The 18,876-nt window shown below is 40.9% G+C and overlaps 1 protein-coding gene and 1 long non-coding RNA gene across 2 annotated transcripts in view; both read right to left on the minus strand.

Moving 5' to 3' along the window:
• Positions 1 to 6,846: 6,846 nt before the first annotated feature.
• On the minus strand, positions 6,847 to 9,750 carry LOC122756851. The gene is made up of 2 exons (XR_006356708.1): positions 9,211 to 9,750; positions 6,847 to 7,375 (listed from the first exon to the last, which is right to left on the minus strand). It is a non-coding gene; the product is annotated as an uncharacterized LOC122756851 (long non-coding RNA).
• Positions 9,751 to 15,542: 5,792 nt separating this feature from the next.
• Positions 15,543 to 18,876, minus strand: part of LOC6573392 (fatty acyl-CoA reductase wat) — a 31,060-nt gene continuing 27,726 nt past the window's right edge. Inside the window, exons 3-10 of the mRNA XM_001999437.4 lie at positions 18,606 to 18,680; positions 18,429 to 18,541; positions 18,087 to 18,335; positions 16,957 to 17,212; positions 16,684 to 16,876; positions 16,380 to 16,619; positions 16,055 to 16,312; positions 15,543 to 15,993 (exon numbers count right to left, since the gene is read on the minus strand). Of these exons, the coding sequence (XP_001999473.1) occupies positions 15,897 to 15,993; positions 16,055 to 16,312; positions 16,380 to 16,619; positions 16,684 to 16,876; positions 16,957 to 17,212; positions 18,087 to 18,335; positions 18,429 to 18,541; positions 18,606 to 18,680 (1,481 nt within the window). The 3' untranslated portion in view covers positions 15,543 to 15,896. The remainder of the gene's footprint in view (positions 15,994 to 16,054; positions 16,313 to 16,379; positions 16,620 to 16,683; positions 16,877 to 16,956; positions 17,213 to 18,086; positions 18,336 to 18,428; positions 18,542 to 18,605; positions 18,681 to 18,876) is intronic.

Genomic DNA, 18,876 nt, shown 5'->3' on the forward strand with positions numbered 1-18,876 from the left:
TACCATACTAACTTGTTTTTAGTTTCGAGTTCGTACGACATCATTTTACTTTAAGCACTTAAATATACTTTGTGCCCACACCCCGAAAACAGCCAGCGGCCACCGGGCGGATTCAGGGCGGCGGACAGGCAGGCAGCCAGCCAAACCGCCTGGCTAAGCTATTCCATTCTATTCTATTCTGCTCTGTTCTATTTTATTCCATGTCTGTGAGGCGGCCACTCGAGCAGTCCACACTTTTTATATCGGTAAACTTTTGTTGCTCGCCGAGTTGTTTGTGTTTTTCTTTTGCAGTTTTCAGTTTGTTTTTCTGTCTCTTTCAGCAGTGCTCCCTCTCTCTCTCTCTCTCTCTCTCTGCCTCAACCTCTACTCTTCATATACATATATCTTTATATATGTATATAAATATCTCGCTTGTCCCCGTGTTTGCCTTTGGTTGATCTAGAGATTTCTGTGCAGCTACCTAGAACCAATGTGCCAGCTCACCTCCCTGCCACCACCCCCCCTCCCCTCCCAATCGCTTATAGCGGGGAGCTGTGGGAATGAGAGATGTGTCCCAGTGCCTCGCCAAAGGGAGGCGTATTGAAAATGGCATAAAAATCGCATTTGAATGTAGACGCCTTCTCGACCCCTTGATGCTGTTGTTGTTGCTTTTTGTTGCTGTTGCGTATGCCGTCCAGAAGTTCCTTGGGGGGAGGTTCTGGTCGAACGCGCCACTTTGGGCAGCGCGTTAAGTCAACGACGCGGCCGGTCGACCCTTTTAGAATCTGCAGCGCATATAAATTTTTGCTGGCGGGCAGCCCACACGATGTTGCTATTGCTGTTATTGTTGTCGCAGTGATTGTTGTTGTTGTAGCTGCTGCTGCTGCTGCTGCTGCTGCTGCTGCTGCTGCTCTTGTTGTTGATGCTGGCGACATCGGCAGAGCCATTGCCATCGCCAGCGTCGTTTTCGGCCTTGTGGGGCATTAAGGCAAATCGGGTTTAATTGAAAATAAAAATTCTTAATGGTCTTTAACCCAAGATTATGGGGCTGTATTGCTTGCGCCTTTTAGTGGCCTCTTTTATTAAACGGATGAGTGTGAGTGTGACTGTGTGTGTGTGTAAGTGTGAGTGGAGCAACCCTTTGCGCCCCAAACTGCCAGGATGTGCCTTGAACTCGACGCTGGTCAGCGCCAAGCGCCATTTTTATGTCGCCGGAAGTGGCGTGTAATCGTTTTTATTTTGTAATTGTTTTAGTGGCACTTCCTTTCGTGTTTTTTATGTGTCGCCCGCTTGCCGCATCTTTCGGCTTGGCCCTTTTTTCATTCTTGGCTGCTGTTGTCGTCCAACGGTTTTATTTTTGTTGTTGCGCACTTTTGGGGCAAATAGGTGGCCTCATAAATCAAATATGTCACAGCAATTTAGGTGTCAGAAATTTTATTTTTTATTTTTATAACGTTTTCTGGCCAAGACGCAGCCCATCGGTCCCAAAAGGGGCCACGACGAAAGGCCAAACAAAATGCGTAAAACCCACAAGAAAAAAATATATATACACACTTATATATATATATATGTATATATGTATGTATATATTTGCGCTGAATGGACGGCAGTGGGTTAAGCCAAATGGGGTGGGCGTTGGCCATTCGGTTAGCTGGCGCAAATATTTCCAAGGGTTCGAAGCGCCGCATAAGAAAAACGCTAAATTTAATGAAAAAAGTTTCATAAATATGGCAATGAATTTAATTAAAACACACAAAATACAAAAAATAGAAGAGAGAAATGCGAGCATAAAAAATGAGGGAAAATCGCCCAACATGAAAAACATACCCGAAAATGTCGGCGCACTAATTACGCGAATTAAACGTCAATTTGTAAAAACAATTCGTTTAGTCCGAAAACAAGTCGAATCTGAAATACACCTAAAAGCTTAAATGTTCTATTATTAACACCCTTTATACATATTATTTGTATTTTTGTATTATTATTATTTGTATACCCTGATTCCTTTGAAAATAGGAAATCTGCCTATTATGGTTATGTTAAAATGTGTGTAACTCGCAGAAGGATACATTATAGACCAGTTAAAGTATATTTATTATTGATTAGGGCGACGAGCTGAATCGATTCAAGCTTTTCTATATAAAAACCTATGCGAACTGTAGGTCTCTGTATAGACGCGCAAATCGATTCTGTTTATAAAAACTCTACAACTATTCTCGCTTTAGTCTGTATAATGGGAAACGTAAAAAGGAAAAAATATACAGTCTATTTTTTATACCCTGAACCCATTGAAAATGGGAAATCAGGGTATAATGGTTTTGTGAAAAAGTATGTAACGGGCAGAAGGAGGCGTAGCAGACCCCACAAAGTATATATATTCTTGATCAGCGCGATGAGCTGAGTCGATATAGCCCTGTCCGTCTGTCCGTCCGTCCGTCCGTCCGTCCGTCCGTCCGTCCGTCCGTCCGTATGAGTGCGTCGATCTCAGAAGTTATAAGAGCTAGAAAGCTGAAATTTGGCATGCATACTCGTGTGTACCATACGCAGTACGAGTTTGCTTTATTTTTTCGATAATTCATCCGATAACTTTTTTATCGAGAATAATCGAAAAATCGGCATTGTTTTTTCAGCCTAATTTGAACATTTTTAGACCTGGATTCTTCAAATTTGCGTTGTATATAAAGGTAATCGATACAAAGATTTTGTAATTTACAGATTTTGGATACCACGCCCCCTTTCCCCCCAATTTTTAAAAAACGCATTTCAAGTACTAGAGACTTGTGCTTTGGAATGTACACACATATTCACCATATGAATACGCTCTGAAAGTTTTATTAAGATCCTATGTCTACAAAAGAAATTATTCAACAAATAAATTCTCATAATATTGCCCACACTGCAGCGCAGCCCAAGCGCAGTCGCTGCTTACTGCGCAGTTAGCAGAGCGCAGGCTTATGCGTGCGTGTGAATGCATGTGTATGTACATATATATGTGTGCATAAAAGAAGTGCAGAATGATTAGAATATCAGCTTAGAGGGTTCAGGGGATCTTGTAGTCGAGTAGTCTCGACTAGAGCTTTCTTACTTGTTTTTTCTTTTATTTATCATCACTAAAATATATATTTTTCTATATTCCCCTTAAATATTTATTTAATATTTTACCAATCAAAAAGTTTTAATATTAATAATTAATTTCTTTTTTTTTTAATGATTGTATTGCTGTGTATATTGTGCAAAAACAACCTAAACTAACAAAAGCCTAATTGGATTAATTAATTTATTTATACATATGTATGCTATTATTGTTTCAAATCTATCTATAATCCTTAAAAATTATATTACTTATATTAATTTCGCTAATATAAATCCAATTAGGATGCTAATTTCTTATTTTTATTTTGACTGAAATGTAAGTAATATACCAAATTAATGTTATAGCAGAAATATACCAACTATATGAATGCAATCTTGACATATCAAAATATTCACAGTATAAATTCATGTTGCTCTTAATTCTTGTTTGCTTACACATCTACTTATGTATGGTATTTAAGTGCGTATTTCCCAGACGAATGTCGAATCGAACTGAGCAGTTAATAAAATAAATTTTTTAATATTTCTTATTGCCATTTTGCAAATAGCGTTTTGAGTGAAGTACGGATAATATAGACAGCAGAGAATATTTTTCAAAGTATTTTATTCTACTGGCCAATAAACTTTATTGGTTTACTCGTTCACTCGTTTACAAAGCAAACAGTTTATATTGTTTTTAAATTTGCTCTTCTCCTCCATGGAATGTCGATAATTTGCCTGATTTTTTTTTTTCGTCTACCGAGATCTGAGCGTAAGTTATTTGTGATGTTATTAAAGTTTCTTTTAAAAACGCTTATCATTCATTTCATTTCATTATTTTATTACTTATTATTTGTTCAAAGGGCAATCTGCCTACTCGACAATCGCATTGATTCATTAAATGAAGTGTACAAAAGCCCTGATACATATGTACATATATGTATAGATGTATGTACCTACATGCATGTATAAAATCTGCATAAGCTCTTTTAATTAAGAGCCATTGTTGAATTAATGTAACTCTTTAAACACCTTCTGCAATTACGCAAAACACTTAACACACATATTTACAAATTGAAATTCAATTGCTGAGCTTTGCACCACTCAAAAGTTAAAGCTGCTGTGGATGCTGCTGGAGCTCGAGCTGCTGCTGTTGCCTTAGCCGCTGAGGTCGTGCCTGGATCAAGTATCAGTGAATTAAGGCGAATTATCTTTGAATATCTTGCCGTTAATGTTGCGGCAGACGCCACAAGCACACGATGCGAACGTGAGCAACTTAAAGCAGCAGCCAACATCCAACAGACAAAAATCAGCCGCTTCGATAGAGATTCATTAACTGAGTGCCATCACAGTTCACGTTTTGTTGTTCTGTTGTTCTGTTGGCGAAGTTTCGTGTTCTGGCCGTGGCAAAATGTTAATGAACGCACACGAACATGCCCAGTTGTTGCTAGGGCCAGTTCGAGTGACTGTCTGGCCGACTTGCTGGCAGTACATCATTGTAATTGAGTGTTCATTAGCGGGCGGGTCGAAACAATTTTGGCATATTGGTTGCGGCCAGAAAATCGACGGTACAGCGTCATTAACTTGCAACCCAGTCATGTGGGCCGAGCCATGCTGTGCCAATGCCATGCCATGCCACGCCCCCGCATCAAGGCTCATTATCGTCATCAAGTCATCATCTTTATTCGCTAATATTTGTGATGTACGCGCCAACTTTGGCCAATTTTATTGTACATTAAAGCCAACTGTGGGTCGGGGGGCTCTGAAGCGACAATGTGGCGAGGGGTTGGGCTGGCGTGGAGCTGTGGCGCTGGGTGGCGAGAAGTTTACAAATATAATTTTGTAAATGTGCGTTATGGCAATGAAAAGGACGCTAACTCTTTGGCTAAAACGTTGCCGGGTGAATGCCAAGTGGACGGGTGGCTCAAAGCCACCGCGGGGCCTGGACCCACTGCTTGTTAAGGAACGACTGCCAAGAATAACAACAACAAATTGCTGTCGCTGTTGTTGTGCTGCTGTTGTGCTCAAGTTTTTTGGCAGCGCGCAACATCTGACTTGGATTTGATTAATTCTGAAGTCGGTTTAACGGCTATGCCACCAACTGAAAGAGGAAGCGGTGGGTGGTGGTGGTGGCAATGCTCGCAATGGTGGGCATTCGGTTTCCGGGCCGGAGGAGCTGCTCATTCATTTTACTGTGGCTGCCGCGCTGTCTGTTGGGGTAAACTTTGATGAGCAACAAGAGGACGCCAACAGACGTTAAACCGAAAGTAGCACGAATAACAACTTTGATTATAAAATGCAACAACTGTAAATGTTATCATAGCGAATATGTACGTGCAATACCAGACCCACCAGCGGTGCGGGCTAAGCAGCCGGGCTAAACTGACAGCTGAGACATCTTGGTCCCACACTTAGTCGCGGCATTGTTCTGGCTCAACTGTCAGGTCAAATTAGTGCCATCGAGATGCGGTTGCTTTGCAATCTTGTAGAAACTTGAATTATGTACGTCGGATGAGATTCATTCCAGCTCTTCAGGCTATCCTTAGTTCGAAGAAGATGAAATCTTCATATCACAGCGAGCACTAAAATCTGTTTTAATACTAATTTTTTTTTTTTTTTTTTTTTTTTTTTTTATATATGTGACTTTTAAATTTTAGTTACTTTATCCCATTTGAGTAGCTTCAAATGCGATAATGCCAAATGTGGTACAATTCAAATGCAAATTGCCAAAATCGCTTCAGACACCGACTTTAGCCGCAAGAAGTTTAGTGATAAATCCACTTTAAAAGTCAGATAATCAAAAACAACTTTTAAACTGGCAAAAGCCCTAATGTACTATACGAATAAAGAATTATATTGCTAAGCTCGACATCAGACAGACCCTTGTGATGGTGGTGGTGGTGATGGTGGTGGTGCTGCTGCTGCTGCTACTGTTGCTTCCTGCTACTGTTTGGATGTCAATCCAGAGCAGCTACAACAGTCAAGTGGGAGCGCAGCTCGAGTGGCAGCTCGGCCAATGGACAGACCACTCTGCTGATAGTTAATTTCAGTCATTCACATAGAACTGGCTGCATTTGTTGCTGTTGGGAAACTTGAATTATGTGCATGTCATTGTGTAACTACACTCGCATAAAACTCATTTGCCATTGCCACCAACAGTGTAGCGGCCACACAGCTCAGCTTACTTGGACGCGAACCCAAACTTGTGCTTGAAGTTGGTGCTGGAGCTGGAGTTGGTGCTGAAGCTGGAGTTGGTGTCCATCGTTGTCCTGGTCATCGTCATTATCATTCAACTATCTAACTGCGACAACGATCAAAAAACACCAGAATATTTCCCTTTAGCAAACAAAATAAATTAGAATTGAAATAATTCGTAGCAAACTTTGCGTTTTTCCTAGTTTTTAATAAAGCAAACGGCGCGCTCTGCAAACTTTTGCCCAGCGGCAACGCTGCGTATGGGCAATATGCAAAATGCCAGCAGACCAAGTCCTCTTGCCATCTATCTCCTCTATCTCTCTCTCTCCCTCTCCATCTCTCTGTCTCTATGTCTCTCTGCCTGTTGGCTCGTCAGCGCTGCCCGACTGGGGCCGGATAGATTTTGCGGTTGGACTCGTAGCTAACAAACAAACAAGCATTACAAAATGAAGGAAAAGTAAAGGCAACGAAGCAACAGCAACAGCAGCAACAGCAGCAGCAACAGCAGCACGAGCAGCATGGAAAAACAAAAACCTACGACTCGGGACAAACGGGCAGCTGGCTTGCCATAAATAAATAAAATTTCAAGGATGCGTGCGCTTTTATCTTCGCAACTAGGTTTTGCCTTCAGTGGTTTTTATTACATTTTGCTGTGTGCACTTTTTCATATGTTGTAAATAGCTGCGCTCAGAAAATAAAATAGAAATGAAAAAAGCAAAAACAAAATAAGTTAGAAGAAAGAAGCGACATCGCTTCCCCAAAAACTTTTTGCGGCAATTCAAACTAATGATTAAACATTTTCAGTTATACGCTTTGTGTTGGTGCTATGACATTTCAGCATGCGACCGTTCTCCATTCATGCCTCGACTACTGCCCCACTGTCTCACTGGCGGCAGGACATCCCTGCACGACTTTTTTTGCTTTTGCTTTTTGGTGTGGGCGTCGCTTCATTCATGATGGTTGTCTTGTTGTTCGGTCAGCAACCGCAATTTGAATATATAAATACATTTTAATGATGTCGCCGCTCATTAATCATAATCTATTCATTAATTTTTGACCCATCTCGGAATCGGACTCCACTCCTGCCCAGTCGCCCACTCGCCCGCCTCGGCTGACATGTCAGGAAAATCTTAAACAAAAGTGAAATGTGTACAAATGTTTAGACCTTTGTTCTACATGGAATTTAGATAGGATCTCGGTCGAAAAGGAAAGGCAGCGGCATGGCAAAAACAAATAGAACACGTCATGCCAGCTAATTAACGAATATTTTTCGCCGGGCACAAGGCACCCGGCACCAGGCACCAGGCAGCAGGCACTCGGCACCAGACACCAGGTACCAGCGCCAACACCTGCCCAATTAGTGAAAAACGAGCATCGCGCTTTTCTTAATGGCAATGACAAATTTTGTTTGTATAAATTATGTATTAGCTGGAGACGCTAAACGCTTTTGGAGACAGCCGGCACAAGCTCTCAGCACCAAATACTATTAAATATTTGAAAGATAAGTAGAAGCTCAGACCGAGCCGGAGCTGGAGCCGGAGCCGCAGCCGTAGCCGAAGCTAAGCCAAAGCCACTCGCCGTAGCTGAGAGGATGATGCTGTTACATAGAATGTGACCCATTAGCCGTTTCCTTTTACTTCTTCTTCTTCTTCTTCTTTTTTTTTTTTTTTTTTTTTTTTTGTATACTAAATTCAAGCACAGTTGGCTGGTGCTGGATTTTGGACTACTCGCCATTTTGTGTGTGATTTGATGGGTCCCGAGAAATCGAAGCGAGATAATTTGTCACCAGAGAGAAAATGGTCAAACATTAAATTTGCCAAATAAATGGACACTTGTTTGTCATAACGCTACAAATGCGTCCAAGAACGACTAAAAATAAAAATGAAAAACCGAAAGGGACGATGCCAAGCCAATGGCAAGAGCAATGCCAATGGCAATGGCAATGCCGATGGCAATAGCAATGCCAATGCTAACGGCTACGGCGACAGCTACGATGTTATCCAAGCAGAGAGAGAGAGAGAGAGAGAGAGAGAGAGCGAAAGAGAAAATAAAAGAAATTTTAAAAATGAAAAACAAGACCATTTTCATTTTGTGCAATAAAATAGAAAACAACAATAAAAATGAGTGTGTGAGAAAAAATAATAATAAATGGCTTACTATAGCCAACTAGCGAAATACACTAACTACAAATGTTTTTAAAGATCCTTTTTACCAGGAAAAGTATATCTAAATGTAAAAATGTATATAAATCATATTTTAAACGAATGGAATAGATGGAATAACGATATAATCCTGATACAAGGCATAGTAAAATTTTTGGGACTGATCGTATTATCATTTATCTAAGAATATTACATCTTATGAGTTCTCTTCAGGTAAAAATTTCTCACATAAGGTCAACATTCAACGATCATATGCTATTCAAATGGCTCTTGTTTATTACCACAGATGCAGCCTAAAATAATAGCGATAAACTCTTAAAAATATCTAAATATATTCTGTGGTGTGGATGCGCTTAAGGATTTTCGAAAATATACAGAGCATGAAATCCAGATTAAAATTGCTTTTAATGTCCATATGCCAGAGCTAGTTGCTGCATTGTGCGAGCGAGAGAGTGAGTGAGAAGAGAGGGTATTTGCCAAAATATACGACGGGCGGAGCAACAAACGGCAAATGGCAATGGCAAAAAGTAAATAAATCGCTTCAAATTTTCGCATGGGTTGCGAGTCAGGGGAACGGACCAAAACTGCTGAGCACAACGCTCAACTGAGTTGAGTCCCAATCGGTGGCAGTTACAAAGGGAGAGACAGGAAGAAAGAGACAGAGAGAGAGAGCGAGAGAGAGAGAGAGAGAGAAATGTAGCCTAGAAGCGTGTAGCCGTAAGTAGAAGAAAAAGCCGGCGTAACTGCAGTGAAGCAGGCAATGGGAAGTGAAAAACTGGGAAACTGGAAGATGGGAACTTACACCAAACCCTATACGACTTGGTCCTTTATTGTTTTTGTTGAATGTTGTTTCTTTTATTTTTTGCTCCTGCTCTTGTTGTTTGCTGGTTTGGTTGGTGTCGTAGGTTGTAGAGGTTCTGCTTTTAGCTCTGGTTAGGGACATTTTCTTCGTTGTATGTACCAGGTGCAATCTATCGATTCATTCCTTGGCCCCGCAACAACATCGTCATAGTCCTAATGCGCGTTCGCTCGCTTGCTCGCTGCTCCTGCTCCTGCTCCTGCTGCTGTTGCTGCTCGTTATTGCTGCTGCTGCTGTCCATGTTGCTCCCATTGTTGTTGCTGTTGCTGTTGCCACTCCTGTTCCCTAGTTGTTGCAGCTGAAATATTTACGATGTACGTTGGGCTATTTCACTATTTGTAACACCCCAACCCGCAGTTAAAGTCGCACTCGCAGTCTCGGAGACACACGCACAAGTGTTGCCATTCATGCTGTTGTTGTTGTTGCTGTTGTTGTTGTTGTTGTCGGCGGTGCGTCAGCTTTTTTATTGTTCTTTGGCTTGTAACGACAAAAATGAAAACAGTTGCACAAAAATATATAAAATTATCAAATAAAAAAGCAAACCGAAAAAAATAGAAAATTACAAATAGAGCGCTTAGCAAACTTTTTCAACATCAGACTGTCCGACTATATAATTCTCTATTGATGATGTTCTTATCATATACTTAATCTAAATGACCACAGAATTCGTGTGGGCAATATAAATACGCTCTAACTACATTAGAGCTACTAACTAGATGAACATTCTATAAGATGACTACACCGAATTTTCACAATTACACTCGAAAGCGCTTTAAAAATTTGATTTTTGTTTTTTAACAGTATATTCTGTATATATATATATATATATTCTACAAATTTATCCAAAATTGCAATTAGAATTGTAATTATTTGAACTTTGTTATGCCAGAATTGAAATATAATAATCATGCTATAGATTTGCTTATATATATTCATAAATAATCCATACTATACCTATATATTCAAATATCATCCATATTATATACATATAATCCAAGTCACTTATCACACCTGTTAGTAAGCATACTCCATTAAATGACTATTTCGAAACGTACTAAACATTTAAATTGGTGGCTTCAGCCAAAACAAAACAAAATGGTGCAAATTTCCATTCATAAAATTCACTTTGTCTATTTTGAAATCGCTTAAAATACAATTAGTCTAAATGTTCAACAATGTAAAAAAAAAGGAGTGTAACAAAAATGAAAAGGAAAAAAATAGTTGGCGTTAAAACAGGATGCATGCGGGCAATAGGTGATTTTGACGCAATAACAAAGCATTGTAAAGCGATAAGGGATATACACATATATATATATGGTTTTTTTATGAACTTGCCAAAGTAAACTATATTTGAATTGAAATTGGTTGTATCATCATGCTCGCTTGCGATGTAAAGCGAGTATGCACCATCTCCCTCTTGCTATGCGTTCGTCCGTCCATTCTTATGAACGCAATTTATTTCGCTACTATTGAAGATGGTAAATTCAAATTTGAGAGATATACACGCTCGTTATACCCTTTTTTCTACAGAAAAATATTATAAGATATGCAAATAAAAACAATTTTAATGAAAATATATATTACATGAGAATATTTTGAATCCCTAATATTAGTAAAATGTACTTCTGCAATACAATCATAAAAGGTTTGGGAAATACCTCAAGTAAGCCTCTTTAAAGTTAGACCTATAAACAAAGAATTCTTCTCAAATTTCTAAAAATAAAAATAAAAATATGCTTTAGTTTATAGATCAATTAATATCACAATATATACTTAAAGAAAAGTCGGTAATTAAAATAAGTTTTAAATTTCTTAGGCTTATTAAAATATCAACTAGTCTCTTATTAATTTTGTTAACTCCATTTAGAGTGCTTAAGTAATATGCTCCATATTAAAGCTACCCTTATAAAGGGTATATTGTTGGCGCTGCACGCGTTGCTTTCATTTATAATTTTGTTTATTTTCTCAATGCATTTTGCGCAAATAAAGAAATAAAATGAACGCAAAAAATATAATAATTTGTGCAAATTTTATTTGCCGGCGCTTTTCATTATTTTTATTTGCTGTAACGAACGGGAAGCGGGAGAGGCGGGAGGAGGCAACCGCAGCGTCAGACAAGAAGTAGCAGAAGATGAAGAAGGAGGAGGAGAAGGAGTTGGAGTATTTTAGTAAAACCACACATACACACATACATACACGCACGCAAAGTCGCATACAGTCACACACTTTGTCAGGGGCAAAGAAAGCAATTGAGTTACGTTGAAGTGGCATAAAGTAGTAACAAGTGGCGGTTGCGCTGCGTTCGGCGTAGTTGTTGGGCTGGGCTTGCTTTTTAACCATTTTGTTTGGTCTATGAGCTTTCCCTTTGGACGGGCATACGCGGTGCTCAGGTGGAAGCACAGCCAAGGCTCGAGATGGTGGCAATGAATGCCAGATATCCCCAGCGCTGGGCTCTACAAATGTAATGGGAAATGAAATGAATGAATGAGCATAAGCACTTCTTTGTTTGTATGCTTGTCTCTCAGCCCCGTCTGACTCTCCGTCTGTCCGTCTGTCCGTTTGTCGGTCTGCATGTCTGCCCGTCTGTATGTCTGTCTGTTTGTTTGTTTGTTTGTGGCCGTAGATGCGTGCAGCGAGTGCAGCGGGGTAAAACTGAGATGCTGCACTTCAAATTAAAATGCGAATGCAAGCGAAAACTTCAAAAGAAGCACTAGAACAGAAAACAGGAGCGCAAACGAGATACTAATAGACAATGGCAAAGCCAAGTGCTGGGAGTGTAGGGGACAGCGAGGGGTAGACCTGGCAGGGGCGGTTAAGCAAGAAGGGGCGTGTTTGCTAGCTACGTATACGCTGCAATTGAAAAGCACATAAACACACTAACACACTGCGATAGCGAAAGTGCCGCTGACTATCAGTGTGCATGTGTTACTGAGTGTGTGTGTGTGTGTATTGTACCAGGCAGCTAGCCAGCCAAGGATAAAGTTAGCGACAGCTGCAGCATCAGTAGCAGCAGTGCAGGACATACAAATGCACTTTGGACGTGGACGACGCGCACTAAATTCGCTTTAATTCACTTTTCATACAAAACAGCAGCAGCAGCAGCAGCAGAGACAGCAGCAGCGGCAATGGCAGCGGCTGTAGCGGCGTCGACAGTCTAGGCAGTCGAGCCACAAGCACAAAAGCACGCGCCTCACACAGACTTTGACTCTCACACGTACACACACACAAACACACAGACAAGCACGTGTTTGTTGTAATTAATTTAAAATATTATTATATGCGCGCGCGAGCGCTAAACTAAAGCTGGGAAACTAAGGCAAAGGAGCTGCCGGCACAGAAGCAGAGGCTGAGGCAGAGCCAGCGCAAAGAAACGACTGAAACAGAGAAATAGAGAAAGAGAGAGGAGAATGTGTGTGTGTGAGAGATGCACAGCAAGGGTGGGTGTGTGAGAAAGTAGGAGCACTGACAAGACAGGGCTAAATAATTATAGCCCACGCGAGCTGCACACGAAGCGGCAGTCAAACAAGCAAAACAACAAGTAAAACCAACTATAGAATTACAAGCAGTGTATGTGAATGTGTGTATTAATGTGTGCGGGTGTCCCTGTCCGTGTTCGTGTGCCCGTGTGCTGGCACATGTGTAACCTATGAAGTTAAATACAAAACCAAGTACTCTAGTCAAGTTTTTTAATTGACGGAACACAGGGCGACTAGGGCAATGCCACCGTTCCACTAATAACTAACAACAAATTAACAACTGGCTGCAATGCACAAACACAAGCGCAAAACTAGTTCAAAACAACACACACACACACATGCACACTCACACAGATAGAGAGACAGACATCGTGTATGTGCAAGCTCGACATGCTAGACTGTGCGCCAAATGCCAAAAATACCGAAGACGACGAAATTGAAAAAAGTAATAAACGTAAAGCTATTACAAAATCTGATAATGGTCTACTGCTTGCAGTGGAGCGAAAATGCCGGCACATGGGCACAAACACAGACTGAGACTAAACACACACACACACTGATAGACAGGTACACATGTACAACGGAAAGAGCATGAAAGCAACTAAGAGAAATCCAAGAGAAGAGAGCATGAAACAAGTTGGAATCGGAACACAACAACTTGGCAATGGGCAACGCAAGTGTTACACTATGCAGGCAGCGGGAGCAGGCCACATAAAGAACCGTTACAATATGCAGCTGCAGCGCCAGCGCTACAACAACATGCGACGTCAAACATAAACATTGTGGCGCGCGTGCTGCTGCTGCCACGGCCACTGCCGCTGCCGCTGCCTCCGCTGCCTCTGCTGCTCGAATCGTGGCTGGCGCAATATTAATTTCACGAATGAACAACCCTTGAATAACCATACACTTCATGCCCCGTTATTATGGCATTGCTACGTGAATGAGAGAGCGCCAGCGAGAGACACGAATGCACTGAGAGCCGATGTTTGCTCGGAAAGCTTTCAATTTGCCGAACCCGAACGACATAGACAACACGACAAATTTGCTTCGTTTTTGTATGTTCGGCTGTGAAGAGCCGACAGCTTCTCTGTATATGTGTGCGATGGCACAGAGTTTTGTGCGTGTCTGTATGTGCGTGTGTGTGTATATGTGTTTGCCTGTGCTTTTTCATTGTGCATTTCCCAGAGGTGCATTTTTCTGAAAATCTAATTTGAGAGATTGAGATTGTTTGGTCTTTCAATGTTCTGCTCGCTCGTTCGTGTTGCGACGCTTGCAATTTTAGCCCCAGCCATAGCAACAGTAACCATTCTTATATTTATGTGCGTACACATACATACAAACAATACATACACACAATACATACATATGTGTACACATACTTTCGCACAAATGTAGGCAACATATTGGGGAGTTATTACTCAGCTACCGCACATTCCGCCTGTCTGTCTGCCTGTACTTATACACGCACACACACACATACACACTCACATATACACCGCTTACTTTAATTGGACGCGCGGGCGTTACGCTGTCGTAATTTTTTGAAAAATCTACATACTTGGCCTCAGCATTCGCATCCGCATTCACAACAGCATACGCATTCGCATCAGCATCAGCATCAGTATCCGCATTCGCATTCGCATCCGCATCCGCGTCTCAACGATAACGATGCGACGCGTCGCAATGGCTTCAATCATTGCGCGCAGCGCTCACTGCGGTTTGACAAACATTTTTCACTGACTGTGCAACGGCAACGACGGAGCATCGCGTCGCCTCGCGTCCTTCCACAACATATCTGCCACACACACACACACACCCCCTCCGACAATCCGTGTATGTTTGATGAGTGTGCGAGAGTTTTATGGCTGTATTGGGAATGAGCCGTCCAGGCTGAGTAAGCGAATGGCTCCAAGCAGGGGAGCTCGGGGCATTGGGGGCTACGGCTGAGTAGGAGCTGGGGTGATTGGGTTATGCTCTGATTTTAATTTTGAAATCATACAAGTGCAGCACTGCAAAGTGATACATGCGGATTTATTTATTTATATACGTAAGTGCCCATTCATATGAGTGTGTGTGTGTGTGTGTGTGGATATAAATGCGTTTGTTTGTATCCCACAGTCATTCACTCGCTCTCTCTCTCTCTCTCTCTCTCTCTCTCTCATTCTCGCTATGCATGTGTGCGCGAGATACGATAAAGCGACTTACAGGATTTGGATGATGGCTGAAGGCAATGCCGCTTCTGTTTGCAATTTGATAAGCTCTCTGGCATTATTTTTACGACATTTCTTTCTGACAAGCCGCTCGCCTGAAAGTATGCAATAAAAATATCAATGTTGAGTCAATGTGTAAATCTTATTGTTTTAGCATTTTTCCATTTTCCTCTTTTGCTGCTTTTCGCTTTGCCAATGCTAAAAATCTCTTCCAATGCCAACATCGAATGTCCAATCAATGCACTTCAAAGTACAGCTTGGAAAGCTACTTCGCAACAGCTAAGTGGAAAAAAATGTTCAAAATATACAAATCAAAATATCGTGTTGCATTAGTTACCATTGACATTTTCATCTCATTAGCCACTATAATCCCATCATCTTTACTTAATCTTCTTATTACCCTGATTTTCCATTTTCAATGGGTTTTGAAAAAAGTGTGTGTAAGAGGCCAAAGAAGGCGTAGTAGACCACAGCGCAACGACCTGAGTCGATGGAAATATAGCATAAGATATTTATAAGAAAAGCAAATCAGCATCTCAAATAATTAAACACTATAAACATTTTCTTTCATTTAAAAAAAAAAACAGTATTATTTTTTATCAATCGAAGTACTTTATTACATTAAAATCCAATTTCTATTAACATGTCCCAAAAAATATAAAGCGATTTTTATTGCAATTCGATTAGGTTCGTACATAAATATATACACAGTATGTGTTACTTTATCGATCATCTTTAGCAGAAGTTGTACATTTACAAACTAAGACTAAACAGAATATCGGATAGAGCGCTTTAACCATAGGACTAAACGTGATCAATGTGTCGAGGTGCCCTAAATACTATAACTAAGCTAATCCGAAGTTAGAATGTACCAGATACAATTCAAAATGACAAAAGTTAACCTTGATTTTCGACAATATACACAAAGATGCTTTAAAAAATTCTATGCTTTAAAGAAAATAAACTTGACAATCCCGTAGAGCGCCCAAGCCGCTAATGAATAGACGATGGCCAATGTACTATAATGCAGAACCATCATGCTGAAAAACCGAAAATCACATATAAGACTATATTAATATAGTTATGAGTTCTTAGACTCACCGCTTAATGCGCTTGATGGATTCGGGTAAGTTGTTGGGATCATCCTTTACGACGTACAAGCGCAGCCCATATAAGCTGACCCGGAAAAGATTTATCCAGTCCAAGTCCCGCATATCGAAGGCGAATATTCGCTTGTCCCGCTCATCCAATTTGTCAACCAGCCGTCGCACATTATCATTATCGAACCGAAACTCATTTGAGCTGAAGAACTTTAAAACGTTGCTGAACTTGTGTATCTTGCGATAGATTTTCATCATTCTGAATGGATGGAATAATAAGACTTCAATATGCGAAATGCAAGGCAAAAAGCTAATCACACAGCTACCTTGGCTTCTTGCCCATCAGAACCATAATTAAGTCCATGAGCATGGCGGGCAATGTGTGGTATAAGAAGCAGAGAATGTGATATTGCCACATGTATGGCACGATGGTGAAGCACGGATACCAGATGGACTTGCGCATGGGAATGTCGTTGACGTGCTTGAACCCCGTCTCCATATAGTTGCGCCAGGTGACCATGTTGTCCACATCAGGCACATAGTTATATATGGGCGGCGTTTCATATCTATTGCGTAAAGGTATTAAGTACCACACTGCACTATTGACGGCTCTGATGCGACTGCACTTACGTGTTTCGTGCCACATCCCAGGCGCTGGCCAGCAAGGCATTCACACACAAATCCACCGGCACTATATGCGCTTTGTTATCCATATTTCCAGTGAAAACCCGCAACACCCCCGAGCCGATGCCCACAATGACGCCGCAGGGCCCGTACATATTGTCAATCCAACCAGTCACTGGCTCCCGATAGCTGGTGATAACTGAAAAGCGCAGAGCAGGAGTCGTAATGCAGTAGAGAAGCCATACAGCTGCCGTAATTCTTTATCAAAGCTCATCTTACCAATGCCTGGCCGAAATATGGTCACGGGCAATTTCTTTGCATCCTGCTGCACCACGTTCTCAGCAAGCACTTTGGTGTAGGTATATGTATTCGGATATCCCTTTATCAGTGTCGGAGTCAGCGCATTCAGCGTGTGCTCGTCCAGGCACTCAGTCAGCTTGAAGGCATTGTCGCCAGTCATTGGGCCGCTGTAGAACTTCTCCTGGATATAGCGCATATTGCAATGGGCAAATGCGGTCGAGACGTGCACGAGAGCCTGAGAATTGAAACCAATTAATTCAGCTCAATTCTGTCAAGTGGCAAATATAATATGACATATATAATATACAATATTCTTATATAATATTCTTAGGAAGTTAACTTAGTCTGACCCTAGAGAGGGTACATATATATTGTATATAGTATGTATATCATAATGAAGATCTGATTAGCTAATACATATAGGTCTCAATTTATTCATTTCAGTTGAGAAGCATATTATATAGATTAAGATGGAATTCATCTAATTCTGACTTTAGATACAATATATATGTGTATACACTATTTATGTATGTATATAATCAAGATCAAGATATGAATGGAATTAACTAATATTTAACTCTCAATTCTTTCAAGCAACGAGAATAATATGTGACTAAGATGGCATTCGGCTAAACTTTGTCTGCCTCTATAGAGTATATATACGTATATAATCAACAACTGAACGGGGTTAGCTAGTATATATGTATCTATAAGTTCTTTCAAAAAAGTTAGAGGAAATTCAGCTAAGCTTTGTCGGACTCTATGTATATAATTAAGAGCTGAATTAGATTTTTTCAAGCAACGATATAATATCTCGACTAAGATGGGAGCTAAGCTGAGCTTTGTCTAACAATTGAATAATATCTGATAACATATCTGTCCCCACTTGTGGGGATATTTCAAATCAAAGGTTTATACTAATAAGCCCTGTATATCTCTCAATTCTGTCTAATGTGGAATTCAATTAAGCTTTAACTGAGACGGTCCGTATATAGATAGAGTTTTATATACATATATACATCAAGATCTGAGTGGAATTAGCTAGCAGTCTCAAGTGTATCCAGGTAATATAATTTATATTACATAGCTTCAGTTATAATCGAGCTTACCTTTAGGTGAACAATCTCTTTGGCCAGCTTGATTAGCTCCTTTGTGCCATGCACATTGATTGCGATTGCCATTTTGAGCTTCTCGTCGAAGCGCACTGTGGCGGCACTGTGTAGCACAATGTTGACATTCTCCTTGATGATCTCGCGCTCGTTCGGGGAGATGCCCAGGCCAGGCAGCGAGCAATCACCGCTGATGATTGTGATCTGGCAGCGATACTTTGGATTGGCCTGTTTCATTTTGGCAAAGACCTATGCCGGAGCGAGCGAATAAAGTAGGAGCAATTAATCAGAATTGGATATTCGACAAATCAGTTAGCCATCTATATTGGACAAATTATTTACCGGATCATTGAACAAATCCTCAATGCGTGCATGGGCATCCTTGCCCTTTTTGGTGCGTATCAGCAAATATATTTGAGCCACCTCCGTAACACGCAACAGTTTCTCAATAATAACTGCGTACAAAATCAGTTCGTAAGTAATCAATTATTCAAGTCACGTTCGCGTTTGCCAACTTACTTTTGCCAAAGAATCCAGTGCCGCCAGTGAGAAAGACGCCCTTATCCTTGTAGAACATTTGCATGGGCGACTCATCTGCAAAGATCAATGCAAACAGCCATTAAACAATTAGCCAATTTGATGCGCATCATTGTGCCACTCGTGGGCCTCCCCGCCGAGCTGTGGCAGCGGTGGCAGCAGCCCCACTCACTATGCTGAATGCTTGTTTGCCACCCACTTGACGCGCGTCACGAATTTAAATGCGCGCCCCAAAAGCCACTTCAATTGCGCA

Source organism: Drosophila mojavensis, unplaced genomic scaffold, assembly GCF_018153725.1.
Source record: "Drosophila mojavensis isolate 15081-1352.22 unplaced genomic scaffold, ASM1815372v1 contig_16, whole genome shotgun sequence".
NCBI classification, from domain to species: Eukaryota; Metazoa; Arthropoda; class Insecta; order Diptera; family Drosophilidae; genus Drosophila; species Drosophila mojavensis.